General features: G+C 40.4%; 1 protein-coding gene across 1 annotated transcript; it reads left to right on the forward strand.

The window, feature by feature from the left end:
* Nucleotides 1–1,138: 1,138 nt before the first annotated feature.
* On the forward strand, nt 1,139–14,045 carry NDUFV2 (NADH:ubiquinone oxidoreductase core subunit V2). The gene is made up of 8 exons (XM_084280412.1): nt 1,139–1,225; nt 3,210–3,275; nt 7,571–7,633; nt 7,724–7,840; nt 9,440–9,608; nt 11,941–12,050; nt 12,910–12,986; nt 13,889–14,045. Exons 1-8 carry the CDS (start codon nt 1,184–1,186, stop codon nt 13,980–13,982), a joined length of 738 nt encoding a protein of 245 aa, XP_084136538.1. The 5' UTR covers nt 1,139–1,183; the 3' UTR covers nt 13,983–14,045.
* Nucleotides 14,046–14,253: the final 208 nt, after the last annotated feature.

Here is a 14,253-nt window from a genome sequence, read left to right on the forward strand (position 1 = left end):
TGAACGTTTATATGAAGCAAAACAGGCTCTTTCAACATAAATCAGCAGGTGAAAACTAAGTTAACGTTTTTGGATGGAGGTAAACAGGAAAGGTGAAATTTTGTTTTATTGTTACTTACTCAAAGTATTTGATGCTCGTTGTGTCAACTGGCAAATCACCACAATTTTTGCAAAACCAAAATATATGCAGATAGATTTTCAGTGTACACTTCATGAATTCAATTAAGGCTGCATCACTTGTAGACAAAGAGGGTGAGCAGAGCAGGGGAGGTACTTCTCAGAGGGAAGGATATGGTAAAAGGTGTTGGAACATCAGCTGATGTTTTACAGACCTGCAATGCTGAGTACTGATTGTTATAAAAGACTTCCTTTTTAGTTGTTATTTGAAAAACGTGACTTTATTTTACAGTGAAGAAAACCCCATACATTTGCGTTTCTCATCACAAGACCTGAACAGTGAGGGATCTGCACAAGGATGGGTCTGTCACTGCTGTTTCTAACAACTGGTTGCATCCAGGGGGGAGCCTGTTACTTAGATCTTCTTTGGTTCCAACACTTGTACTGTTATTAACTGAATTATACTGTAAAATGAGAACATATATCAAAGGCCAAGAAGATAAACAAATTTTTATTCTTGTTTTTTTTCTGATCAAGAGAGGTCAAACCATGCTCTAAACACCCCAATCAACAAAACCGGGTAGAAAGGAGGAAAACGGAGGCCCAAAAAGCCCTCAGCAGTTTCTGCAATCCCCCCCTTTTTATTACAGATGCTTGTCGCCAGAAGAAAACTGGGGGGAGTGTGGGAGGGAGGGTGTCACTCGGGTGTAAGCCACAAAAGGTGAACGTTCACTGACGATCCCCATACACGCCTTCTGGCGTGCCTCAACCGCCAGGTCTGGCAAAGGCAGGAACTCTACATCTGCGGGAGGGACAAGCTGGATCCCTGCTCCTTCCACAGCAGGCCGCCGCCATACCCGCCGGCGGAGAAAAGCGAGCACAGCTCCCGCCGCCCGGCCGCGCTCCCGCCCGAGCTCACGGCTTGCCGGGAGCGCGCACGCAGCCGGGCGTCGCCGGCGCATGCGCGGGGCGGGTCTCCTTGCCGCTGCGCGGAGGGCGAGCGCGGAGGCCTCAAGGAGAGGGAAGGAGGGGGAACTTGGGGGTCGTCGTTTCTGACGCCGGCGCCATGTTCCTCTGCGCTCCCCTGCGCGCCGCGGCCGCACGCTCGGTAAGGGGGGGTGGGAGGGGTTGCTGTGCTGCCTTGTCTGCCCCCGCTGGGCGCCCGCTCGGTTAGAGGAGGGCCGGGGCCGCCGCTGAGGCGGGAGGCCGCGGCGGGGAGGGAGGTGGGTGCTGCCGCCGCAGTAGGCAGGCGGCGGCGGCATCCCGCGGCGGGGCACAGCCTCGGGCAGGAGAGGCCAGGTGCAGGCGGTGGAAGGGTGTTGTTGCTGGGTGTCTCTTTCGCCGTCGGGGCCTGCCCGAGTTACCTGACCGGCTGTGGAATTGCCCTGCCTGCATCAAGAGAAAAGGGCTCCAGCAGCAGCTGCCTGGCGCTGCTGTAGGTTGGTGGGGCGCTTCCCAAGTGCAAAGGCTGTTTCTGGCTCGCCCGTGTAGGCGAGGCTGACCGTCGGAAGGAAAGCCCTGGGTTTATTTTGTGATCCTGAGTCGACCCTTAATGCTAATTGAAATATTTTAGGCCAGTGCAAAAAAAAAAAAGGGCTCTAGTCCTATTCCTTAAAGTCTGAAATTTATAGGTTTTGGTTCTTGGAAACAGCACAATAACATTGGATAAAGACATTTCATCTTTAAGTGCTTTTTGTAGGGCTCTGCAGTTAAAAACATGAAGTTTACAACGTGGTAGTGGTCTCTTCAGAACCAAAACTGCATATACACTGTATTTACTTGGCATTTAGTAGGATTTATAACAGAACATCAAATCCTCATTTACACGCGTTGTCTGCAGAATTTCAGTTGTATTTGCTTGCTGTGCTTATACTTTTTGTTTGAATTTTACTTGTTGTTTGGCTCCCAGAGGGCACACAAGTTGGCAGTAGTTCAGTTTGATGTGCTTCACCCTCCGTGGATAACGGCAATAGACTCTTGGAAAAGGTGGCACTCGGGAATGATCTGCAGTCTGCAGAATTATCTGTGTATCCAAGAGTTCATTTTTGCCTCTGACACAGAGTGGCAGGAAATGAATTTCTTTCCTGGCTGCTGCTTTCAGATGAACCAGAAGCAGACAGCAAAGAGGAAACTGATCCATTGTACATAATACACACGGCTGCTTAGTAAACCTGTACTTCCTGGAAGGACTGATCATATGACAGGGAAAGACTGCAGCCATTGTGTGAAACTACATTGCAGGTGAAACCAGACGATCTGCTGCTGAAAAAAAATTGAGCTGACTAGGTTGCACTTAGAGAAGAAAAAGAACTTTAGTTTCCTGCTATGTAGACTTGGTTTTCAGACCTGACCTGGTGCCTGTATTTTTTGCTAGTTTTATACTGATCTACTTGGAATCCCACAGATTCTATACACTAACAGAATTTAGGTTGCAGGGGGTGGGGAGTTATGGGGGGGGGGTTTAATATGCTGTACTTCTCTTTAAGCAAAATTGGACTAGAGTTCAATACAAAAATTAATGTAAGACTGTTAGAGTGTTTGCTTATGACAAGACAGTGTAAACAAATTGCTTTAGTAAAGCTGCCCACAATCTCAGAAGCTTGAGCTGTTCAGGCGTGAAAAATCCAGAGACTACAGGGAAGAGCTGAATACAGCTTGCACTGGGCCTCGTCCTGTTGATATTTTGAGTTCTCTTATGCCTGGTCTCACAGTTTAGTTAGATGAAAACTGAAGAAGCATGTAAATACTTACTGAGAAGAACCTCAACAGGGGTCGTTTCTGCAAACTCTTTAAAGTAACAAACAGGGAAATTATTAATAAAATGTTTGATGGCAGTTTATGTATTAAGGCAGTTGTATTAAGCTGTGGCAGAGTATTATGGTTTGAAGTTAAATCCTTTAGCTACTGGATTGCCTGAGAAGGTTAAGATGAACTATGAAGTGTGTTCTCCAAACAGCACAGGAGAGCTCTTAATATTCTTCTGTTGACTTAATTGAAAATTAGCGATGACATTAGAGTTTCAGGCTGGTTCTGACAGCAGCCCCTGGCAGCTATGTAAATTATTAACTGTAAATACTTTATCTTGTTTGTAGATAAGACAGATTCGATACATACATAGAACAGCAGTGCGCAACGCCAGTGGAGGAGCCTTATTCGTGGTAAGTCATTTTCTGCCGTACTTGAAGGGGGGTGTGAAAGAAGAATTTGGAATGCGCTCATTTTAATCTGCTGGGCGAGATCTGATGGGTAGATCTTGCAATAGAAGCCTGCTGGAATTTACAAGGTAGTGGTCCTTTTTAATAAAACTTTTTGTTAGAGTGGCAGTGGAGTATCAAAAGGGTTTATTTAGGTTTTGGCCTTGTGTTTCTTACATAAGGAGAATTCTGATTTATGAATAGTAATGGTGATATTAACAGCATTTGTGTGTGACTGCAGTTGAGATTTTTGTTGAAACTTATTATATAACAGTTCTCTTTTTTTTAGCTGAAGTTAAAATTGAGTTTGCAAAAACTTTCAGGAGTTTCAAGAAATTGTGCCTGTAATTGATTTTGGAAATTTGCTACAGAATTAACTCTTAGTTCCAGGTCTAGCCCTGTTCACTAGCAGTTGGAAAGTGCAGTTCTTCATCATATTATGTCCTATGGCACATTGCATAATGATTCATAATTGAGGCCGTTATGCCATTATATGTACACGTAGTGATGGGGGAAGAAAAACTAGAATTTAAATGTGTAAAGCAGATGTATTTTCTATCTACCTCTGAAGAGAACCTGAAGCATCTGAGAGATGCATTCTGTCCCATTGTATTCCATTCAGAGCTTTATCTAGCCTGCAGTTCAACAGCTGATGATTTGGCATTTTCCCAACGTTCAGCAACAATCAGCTCTTTACTAGAGAAATGACCACTTTGCTGAAAGCAGGTGCTCAGCATTTTTGGAGAGATGTTTTTCTTGTTGTTGCCTTTCTGCAGCTGTCTCTACGGCTTTTCCCATAAGATGAAGTTAATGAGATTACAGTACGTGCTTTGTATACTTTTCCAGAAACCTGAGCAATCATTGATGATTAATGGAGTGTGAGCTGGTATTCAAGGAATAGAGGAAACGGCGTAGGATGACAACATAGGAAACTTCAAGTGTAGTTTGAGGTTGGTGAACACAGGCGAAAGGTGTCTTTAGCACCCTAGTGGGTGTTGGTATCTGGCATATGAAGCTAGATAACCTTGTAAATTATCCAGGTATTTTTCAAGATTTAAGTAACTGGTGATCTTGAAAACAGAGAGAAGTGTGTGTTTTAGCTAGCTATTGGTGATACCCAGCTGTTTTACTTAACAGCATCATTCACTCCTTTTAATCTTATACCACAATGGAATTATTGCTAGCAGAGTGTAGGAAATTCTTTGTGGGTGGGGTTTTTTATGGGTGGGGTTTGGTTTTGGTGCTTTTTTTAAATAGGGTAATATTTCTTCAATGAAGTCAAAGGCCTATGGGAAGAAGACAGTTGGATGTCCTTGTGTGTGTGTAATTGTTTGCCCTAACTACAAGTGAAACCCTTTAGAGCAAATTTCAGGTATTATTTAGCACAGCAAATTTCAAAGGAAAATTCTGCTGAGCTAAGTTGAAAGTTTTACTTTAATCGCTGCTACACGTTTGTATAACATAGTCAGAAAATTGGACTTTTTTTTCCCCAGGTTCCTGTAGGGAGGGTAGTGGGGGACCCCAAAAATAAGTCTTATGTTTCTGGAATATTAGAAGTGGATAAAGTGTCAAAGGCTGTTAACTGCTTGTGGATGAATAGTAGGCTTACCTGGGAGTAACTCTAGCCTGTTGTTGTGGTCTTCTTTGTGTGTCAGTTTACACACGGTGTCTTGGTTTTGTTTTGCAAAGCACATTGGTGCCTCTTGTTGTGCTTTCCTTGTAGGAAATCAGTAGGACAGCAGGGGACACACTCACAGGGGGCCTGGTCGTATTAAATCTATTGTTACAGGCAGTGTGGATTTGCATGCCCTTGTATCCCTCTGCAAAGTTTTTTCATGCTTTTTCCTTACTTGTTGTTAGAAACATAACAGAAATAAGAAGACTTATACTGAAACTCTTTTTTATTCTGAAACAGCCAAGAGGAGACTTTCTCAAACAGTAAATTCAATCTTATGCCTTCACAGGCACCGAGATCATGCTTCCAGAAAGAGTATTACCAAGTTTAGGACTATATAGATTGTTTGCTGGTAGTAACACAAGAGAGCTGCTCCAAATCTGTCTTATTTCTGATAGCTAGGGAACGTGTGATTGACAAATTCCTAACAGCTCAGCAGACCTAGAAGCTTGTGAGGTCTCAAAGAAGACTATCAAACTCTCCACAGCACAGTTACATGAAGCCCATTTAGGAAAATGGGAAACAAAACAAGGTGATGTGATCTTACTTAGTATTCACCTGTGTGTTTACAGAATGATCATGGGGTGTATCAAGGAGTCTTGCTGTATGCAACTGTGTGGCAAGCTGATAAAACGGCCTCATTATTCCTGTTCACATCTCGGGTGTTTACGGATATCAGTTTAGAGATGCTACACTGAAAAGAGCAGCTGTTCTAGACAAAGAAGGAGATTTTAATAATTCAAATATACTTACTTGCAAAAGAAATTGAGATCAAGTACAATTGTAACTGTCGAATATCAAGGGAAGGCAAAATAGCAGCCAGAAGTAAAACAGGGATGCAAATTTTGGAGGAAAAGGGAAGTTATGGAAATACTTATCATGAATCATGGATTTGATCTGTGCAGCTAAGACGCAGAACAGGTCTGTGAGTGAAAAAAAGGTTGTGTGTGGTGTTTCCAGTTAGTTTTTCTCTATTGGCCTCTTTTTGATTGCTGGGTTGCCATTAAAATTGCTAGAAAACCCTCACCAACACTATGTATGAGGAGCCAAATCCTTTAACTAGAAGGATCATTCTAAAATAGAGGCAGTCATGTTCCTTTAAGCTGTTTCATGTTATCTTGTAGATCACACAGCAATAAATTCATACTTAAAAACTGATTCCCTTTGAACACACTAATACTTAACCTTTCTGCAGTTCTTGTTATTAAGGGGAGGTCATCCTTGGTGGAGAGGTATATATTGGCTGTAGTTTTAGATTTGACTTGGAACTGCGGTAGGCCTTGCTTGATGGCCGCAGTAGAACTGGCTGCCTCAGCATTTGGACAGGATAAGCAAAGGGAATCTCTTGTGAGATTATCAAGGCAAGATGCAATTGGAAGTTAAGTATTTGGCCTTCTGATACTTCCATCTTGGAATTTCTAAATCCAGCAACAGCTGTGGACTTGTAAGTTCTGCACTGGTGACAGTCTTGCAGGATGTAAATATCTTGCAATGTTAAGTTTTTTGGTTTTTTTTTATTAAATCCTGCATTGGTTAATAAGAGCACAGCATGGAAACTGCAATATCGCCCTAGACTACCAGAGGAAACAATCAAAGTGAAAGTCAGTGGAGTGGGCTGCTTTCTCCTAAACACACTTCTCAAGCTTTTATTGTTAGCTGGTTGTGGATTACTTTTAACATCAAGCCTCAAGTATAGCGTGTGTTTTCCCCCAGACTTTCGATTTAATTTGAAGTTTTCTTGATTTAGTAATTGTATATTTGGAATTAAATTCAGCTATGGGTATTTCAGGGGTACCATAATAAGCTGCTTAGAGAGAACTGAAAATTTTGTGCAGGAAGTTTTCCTAGTGGAAAAGATTTTTGTCAGAACAAAGATGTTACTGCAGGAAGTTCTCACTTTCTCCAAGGCATCCAAATTTTTATTTTCTGAAAGTAGAAGGACTAATTTCAATTTGATAATTCCCTAGAAGGTCACCTCAGAAATAATGACCGAATACCTTATTTTGGAAATACTAATTAAAAAATTTGGTTCTTCATTCTGATTGAGGATTGTATCTAAAATTAAATTGTTGAAATCCATTACAAATCAAAAGAATGTTAAAATGGGTTCGTGTGTTTGAATGTGCAGACGTTTTAGTTATGTAGCAAGCTTCTTGATGAACTTTAGAATTTTTATAGTTAAAGATCTCATGGGCAAAAAAAAACCGGGCGGCTGTTTTAGTTCCTTGTAGTTTATTAAGGTATTAACCAGAAGACCTGTGATAAGTTTGAACATAACTATCAAAATAATAACAGTGTAAAAAAAGTACATTTTGATAACAAAGCTGTATTCATCAAATAATAATAATTTATTGAATGGGAAATAACAGGAATGTAATAGTTAAGAGTGATGAAATAATATTTTTGATAACTTTCCCAGAGATGTTTAATCATTTATGATTGAGTACTATTAAATTTTTAGTTGGAATATATCAGTTTTATTCAAGCAGCTCAACTGTACCTGTTTAATGAGAAGACATTTTACAACAATAAATCTTAATTTCCTGACAACCTTCTTACATGTTTTATTTTTCTTTTCCTGAAGCACAGAGACAGTCCTGAAAATAATCCGGATACTCCATTTGAGTTCACACCTGAAAACCAAAAGGTATGCAGGCAAAGAAAAGAAGTGAAATTTGCAGACTTTGTCTTTAGGTCAATACTGATTTATTTTTTCCCTTCTTTTCCTTGTAAAAAGCGAATAGAAGCAATCATAAACAACTACCCAGGGGGACACAAGTCTGCAGCTGTCATGGCAGTACTAGATTTGGCCCAAAGACAACATGGATGGCTGCCCATATCAGCTATGAACAAGGTATTTAGTACTTAATTATGTTTCAAGCATAATTTTACTTTTTTCTTTAAATGTCTTAATAGAATATTAGCACTTATATATCAAAGCATACTAATGTGAGAATTAGAAGTGGCACAGAATGGTGAGAATTCCCTGTGAAACTACATTTAAAAAAACTGTAAAACTAATGCAGAAAACTCCAGGCTCTGGTCTTTACACAGTGTCAGCCCAGCACTAGGAACTGCAGGCGGAACAAAATAAAAACTACATGAGCCGTATTTAGGTAGGGTCTTTTCACAGAATCATCCTGGAAGTAGGGACAGAAACTTGAAAGGTTTTGTTTGTTGGTGATTTTTGGGAAAGATAAAAAGATAAGTGGTGGACTTTTCCTGACTTAGTGGCACTATATGCATCGCCAGGGTTGTGCTTTATCTCTGGGCCCATGAAGGCTTCTGCAAAGCAGCAGTCGGGTAGTATGTGTCATGAGTGCTTTATAACACCTCACAGCAAGTGCACAGAATTAAAAGTGTGCCAAAATAAGCAAGCAAGCACCTATACTGCTCCAAAGTGATAGGTTGCACGGCAGTAATCAAAATACCAAGAAATAAAATGTTCTTGTTTATATGGATAAGTCATATTTTGTGTAAGTCTGGCATATCAGTTTTTAAATGGAAAATGACACATTTAATCAAGATATGTTAGGTGAGGATTCTGAGTATTACAGGAATTACTGAAGGAGTTATGTGCATGTTTAGAGAAGGGTAAATTTCATCTGCCACTGTTCCCACAGCATAGCATAAAGCCTCAGTTTCACAGTAATACTGAATGGGAAAAGTATTTTTATATAAGTTTTGGATTGATACTATGTTTAAAATGATCTTAAGGTTTTTAAGTGAACAAATACTTCCTGTGGTTTGTTATTTGCCCACTATAGCAACCAGAACATAAAATAGTTAGAGCTTTGAAAACAGTCGTTCTCAACCTGAGCAGTTTGCCAGGCTTCCAGGTTAATGAGATCAGGGATGCTTGCACCAGAACTGGCTCCATGGAGATCCTGCTTTGCTCCCAGTTTATTAGCTCTGACGTCAATCTGCAGATGCAGCTTGGTGTTTCTAAAGCCAGACCTGGTGTGTCACAGAACCTGAGACAGAGCTGCTGCATCTAAATTAGGCGAGCATGGTGCCATCCGTAAGTGTTCCCTTACGGCGGCTTACGTGGGTCAGAGTGCGCAGATGTGAGCAAGCTCTTCATTCACACAGGAAAAGAGCCCAAGTGCAGGATGAGCTGGAGCTGCCAGTGAAAGCCGGAACCCAGCTGGCTCCTTCCATCTGCTTGTGTGTGATGCTAGATGCTGGGGGGGAACTGACCTGAGCTCCTTCCTGTGCTAATCTGTGGCTTAATGGAGTTTGTGCTTGAGCAGGGTGACTCCAATCACAGTAACTCAGGTGTCTTTTCTTGGTGCTTCAGTACAGTTGTGCTTCGATACCCATCCCATCTCCCTTATTTATGACTTAGTTGCAGACAGAGGACAGGTGACTCTACTGAAATGGTTTGTCAGTGCCTTTGCTGATGCCCTGTGAGAATTCAATATAGTTAGTGTCTGTTTTCCCCTTGTTCCAGGTTGCTGAAATTTTAGAAATGCCTCCCATGAGAGTGTATGAAGTAGCAACCTTCTATACAATGTATAACCGCAAACCTGTTGGGAAATACCACATTCAGGTCTGCACCACCACGCCTTGCATGCTGCGGGACTCCGATAGTATTTTAGAAGCCATAAAGAAGAAGCTTGGTATGACACAAGTTTGTACTACGCTTTCTGTAATTTGTTTTACCTTTACTTAATGGTACTGAAATAAAACTTTTCATATTGTGGGGGCAGAGCAATAATATTGAAAATATACAGGGAAAACATTGGAGAATAGGCACTGAACACTTAAAAATTCAGATTTGGCTTTTTATTCTTTATTTTAAAAGATTTCAGTACATTATAGCAGAAAAAAGCACCCTTGTCTAGAGTACCGTTTAGTGGCCTTAGAGTAGTTTTAAAGGCAATTTGCCAGGAAATGCATTATTCTAGTATGACCCTTGGACTGAGAAAGTAAGCCTTATCTCGTATACAGGAGGGGACTCTGCTATAGAGCTTTTTTTATATGCCAAAAATTTTTAAGGTCTATGTGGTATGGAGACCTATTTGTGATTTTATTTGTTTTTACATAAGGTGGTAGATTCATGGAATCACTGACTGGTTTGTGTTGGAATGGACCTTAAAGCTCATCTAGTTCCAACCCCTTACCATAGGTAGGGATACCATTCACAAGACCAGGTTGCCCAAAGCCCCATCGAACCTGGCCATGAACACTGCCAGGGAGGGGGCAGCCACTGGTTCCCTGGAAACCTGTTCCAGTGCCTCACCTTAATAGTAAATAACTTCTTCCTAGTATTTAAACTACATCTCCCCTCCTTTACCTTAAACCCACTACCCCTTGTCTTATCACTACACAGCCTTGTATACAGCCCCTCTCCAGATTTCCTGTAGACCCCTTCAGGTACTGGCAAACTGCTTCTAAAGTCCCTCTTGTTCAGCTCTTCTCCAGGCTGAACAATCCCAATTCTCTCAGCCTGTCTTCCTAAGAAAGGTGCTCCAGCCCTCTGATCATCTCTGTGGTCCTCCTCTGGACTTACTCCAACAGCTCCATGTCTGTCCTGTACCCCAAAGCTGGACACAGCACTCCAAGCAGGGTCTCAGGAGAATAGAGTAGATGGGAGAATCACCTCCCTTTGCTGGTCATGCTCCTTTTGATGCAGCCCAGGATAGGATTGGCTTTCTGGGCTGCAAGCACACAATGCCAGCTCATGTTGAGCATCTCATCAATCAACACCCCCAAATCCTTCTCAGGGCTTCTCTCAATCCATTCTCTGCCCAGCCTGTAGCTGTGCTTGGGATTGCCCCGAACCATGTGCAGAACCTTGCGCTTGACCTTGTTGAACTTCATGAGGTTCACATGGGTTCAACTTTCTAGCCTGTCAGGGTCCCTCTGAATGGCAAACATGATACTGTCAAATTATGAATTCTCCATAGAAAAAAATCACTTGTGTGCTGCATCGTATGAGATGTAAGGAGAACTTGCAAGTTTCTCTGTTGGTTGTTTTGTTGGTTGTTTTTTTTCTCCTTCCTGGGTGGTTAAGGGGGGAAGAGGGTGTGACACAGTGACTCTTCCCCTTCTATGGAGTTGCAGGCTGTGCTAATGTTTCCTAAGCAGCTCTGTGATGAGCTGCAGAGCAGCTGCTTCTTAGTTTGCATTTCATATATTCTGTTGTCTGGAAAAGGCGTGTTTGGATGAGATTGGCCTTAGCTTAGTACTATGAAGACTGCTTAAATTTAACTATAACTTTTTTTGCTTGAGAAATCAAAGCATTTAAGGATTATTGTGCAGCTCCTGCCCAGACACCAGCCTCACTTAAGACTTTTAATGAGGGTTTTTCCCCCCTTCTAAAAACTGTGAAAGAAAATTGCTTTTTAGTATTCTTTCCAGCCATGGAGTATTTTGTAGAGAACTGAGAGATGTTATTTTGGCTAACTTGCCCTCTGGGAAAGGTCTGTGTCTATTGCTAGAACAGTGATGTGTCTGTCATTGAAGCTAAGTACACGTACAGAGTTGTTCAGGAAATAAGGCTTTGTGTATAAATTTGACGTTGTTTATGAATTTGCAGCTAGCGGTGTTAATGCTTAATTTGTGAAGTCGGTACTCAACACTGTATATTAACTGATTTCCTATCAGCACAGGAAAGCTGTTTTCCTTATTTTCCTACTCTATATATTGATTACTGAAAGTGTTCCTGAGTGGAGTCGTTCTGTTTCTTAGAATTGCCATTTCATGGTTATTTTTCAACAAATCATACCTGTAAATGAGGTCTCTAAAGTTTATCTGAAGCCTGACTTCACAGTTAATTAAAATCTTCTGTTTGATGGAAGTATTTTGGACTCATTTGCATCGTTAAATTCTCCTAAATGTATTCTGGCTTTAGTACAAGTAGTGAGAAGACTATGGAGTGCTTAGACTCATGCTTTATTAATCTTGTTCACTAATCATTCCTGCAGCTAATATTCTTCATTGGTTTAGGTATAAAAGTTGGGGAAACAACACCTGATAAACTCTTCACACTGATAGAAGTGGAATGTTTAGGTGCCTGTGTAAATGCACCGATGGTACAGATAAATGACAATTATTATGTAAGTATTACATTCCCTTCTAAAATATTAAACTTCTCTGTAGGGTTACCTGTAGTTTCACTTGTTTGAGATTCTGCAATTTTGGTCAGTTACTTCAGATTCCAGTTGGCAGGAAAAGCATCTTGGCCTCTTCAGGAATGCTTCACTTGTATTTCAATGTGTCCACATTTTTTTCCTTTCAGTTACTGTTTTGATTTAGACAAGTATGGAGATATGTTTTTGTGAGTGTGGTCTGCCCATAAATCCGGAGTATTTAAATAGGTATCTGATAAGCTTTTAAAACCATTTAAAAGTAGTCTGGGTAGTACAGGCTGGTTTAATGCTATTTTTTTATGTTTAGGCTTCTTAATTGTGGCTTATGCAGCTGCCTGTCAGATCAAAGGAATTAATGTAATGACGAAATACAGCTTTTTAAAAAAATCTGACTTCTAAAATAATCAAAATGTGGTAACAAAATATTTTAAGACCTGTACTGTTTTATTTTTTTAAGTGTAGCCACAATTTTTTTTTGTCACAGCTGACACCATTTGGCAGCATGTGCAATGGCATGTGTATTGTGGGCAGGCAAAGAATCCAGCTAACTTATATACTAAGGAAGCTGAAAGCACAAACCCATGTTATAGATAACCTGTGTGAGCATTTAGTTTTAGCAATTTCTACAACTGTATGTAAAACAAATGGTAGTATTAATGACAGCAGACTTTCAAATTTTCCCTGTTTATTAAATGTGTGTTAACTGACGGGATCAAAATGACCACTGCTAGGACTACACCTAAGAGAGCCACTAATCAGATTAATTTTGAATGCTGAAGTTGGCACAATTGTTGACTCTTTCTGTCAATGATTTTATTGTTCACAGGAAGATTTGACACCTAAAGATATTGAAGACATCATTGATGAGCTAAAGGCTGGCAAAGTTCCCAAACCTGGCCCAAGGTATGTTGTTTTGCATAATAATAGCCACCTACTTGAATACTAATTGTGTTGAGAAACTAAATTCCTTCCAGTGATTTTTATTCACAACCTACAGTTAAAATATTAATTTACTGATCGGAACGGCATGCATTTGGTGCCTTTCTGTACATGCAAAGCCAAAAGAAAACACCCTGGAAAGAACTGAGAAGAGAATTTTCATGTTCTTGATGAGTGACTAGAGGAACATAAAATGTGGAAACGTGAATTCTGATTTGGCCTAGTACCTAATTTTGGAATGATAGCACGTGGATTTTTTTTTTGTCTAGGTCATGTAAATCAACAAATGCCTGTTGGTTGTGGGTTTTCTTGTTTCTGACAAAAAACAAATATTGCAAGTTTGTGAAGGTGTTGTTATTATTTCTGAACTTTTCTACCTGTTACTTCCTATTGTTCTTTGTTAGCCCAACTACACATATATTTGCAGGTATGGAGGAATTCGTTTGACTTGGGTGTGCCACCTATTCCTGTTGTTTCTTTAATTACTTTTTAAATGCAAGAACAATAATCTTAAACAGTTACAGTTTCCAAACACAGGCAAGTCTCTTCAACAGAAATATGACTGATACAATTGGATACTACTTTTGGTATTCCTGGGATCAACATGGCCTTTGGCTGACCAACCTACAAATTAAAAGAAGAAAACTTGTGCTCCTGTCTTGCATTTCAGTTTGAAATGATTTGTCCCTTCCTGAGCTTGGAATCCTTTTAAGAGTAGCACCACATGTTTTTGAAGGATGAATAGAAAGGATGAAAGAAAAGGTGGCTTCAGCCTTGAGTCAGATCTTAAACTGTGTTCTGTCTAGTGATTAAACAGTATTTAAGGTTATAACGATACCACCAGTGAATAAAACTTTCTTTTTCAGGAGTGGGCGTTTTTCTTGTGAGCCAGCTGGTGGGCTTACTTCCCTGACTGAACCACCCAAAGGACCAGGCTTTGGAGTTCGAGCTGACCTCTAAGGAGGCTTGTAATATAAGATGAACTGTCTGAAAATAATAAAGTAACTTTTAATCTCAGAGAAATTATGTATGTTCTAGTACTTTTTTTAAAAAAAAAAAGAAAAGCAACAACAGTTAGTATCTAGCTTATGGTTTTAACTGCTGCAAAGCATAACCATAATTCTAGATCATAAGAGAAGTGCTTCTGTATACTGTAAAGTGGTTCACTGAAAGAATACACTTATCAGAGATATGAAACTTGCATCTTCTGATCGGTCACTGAAAAATTCTT

The sequence above is a fragment of the Gallinula chloropus genome (genome assembly GCF_964237585.1).
Source record: "Gallinula chloropus genome assembly, chromosome: 2".
Classification (NCBI taxonomy): Eukaryota; Metazoa; Chordata; class Aves; order Gruiformes; family Rallidae; genus Gallinula; species Gallinula chloropus.

Coding starts and splice junctions, on each gene's coding strand:
- NDUFV2 (XM_084280412.1), top strand. CDS start 1,184: ATGTTCCTCTGCGCTCCCCTGCGCGCCGCGGCCGCACGCTCG. Junction 1,226..3,209: donor GCGCCGCGGCCGCACGCTCG/GTAAGGGGGGGT, acceptor TCTTGTTTGTAG/ATAAGACAGATTCGATACAT. Junction 3,276..7,570: donor GTGGAGGAGCCTTATTCGTG/GTAAGTCATTTT, acceptor CTTTTCCTGAAG/CACAGAGACAGTCCTGAAAA.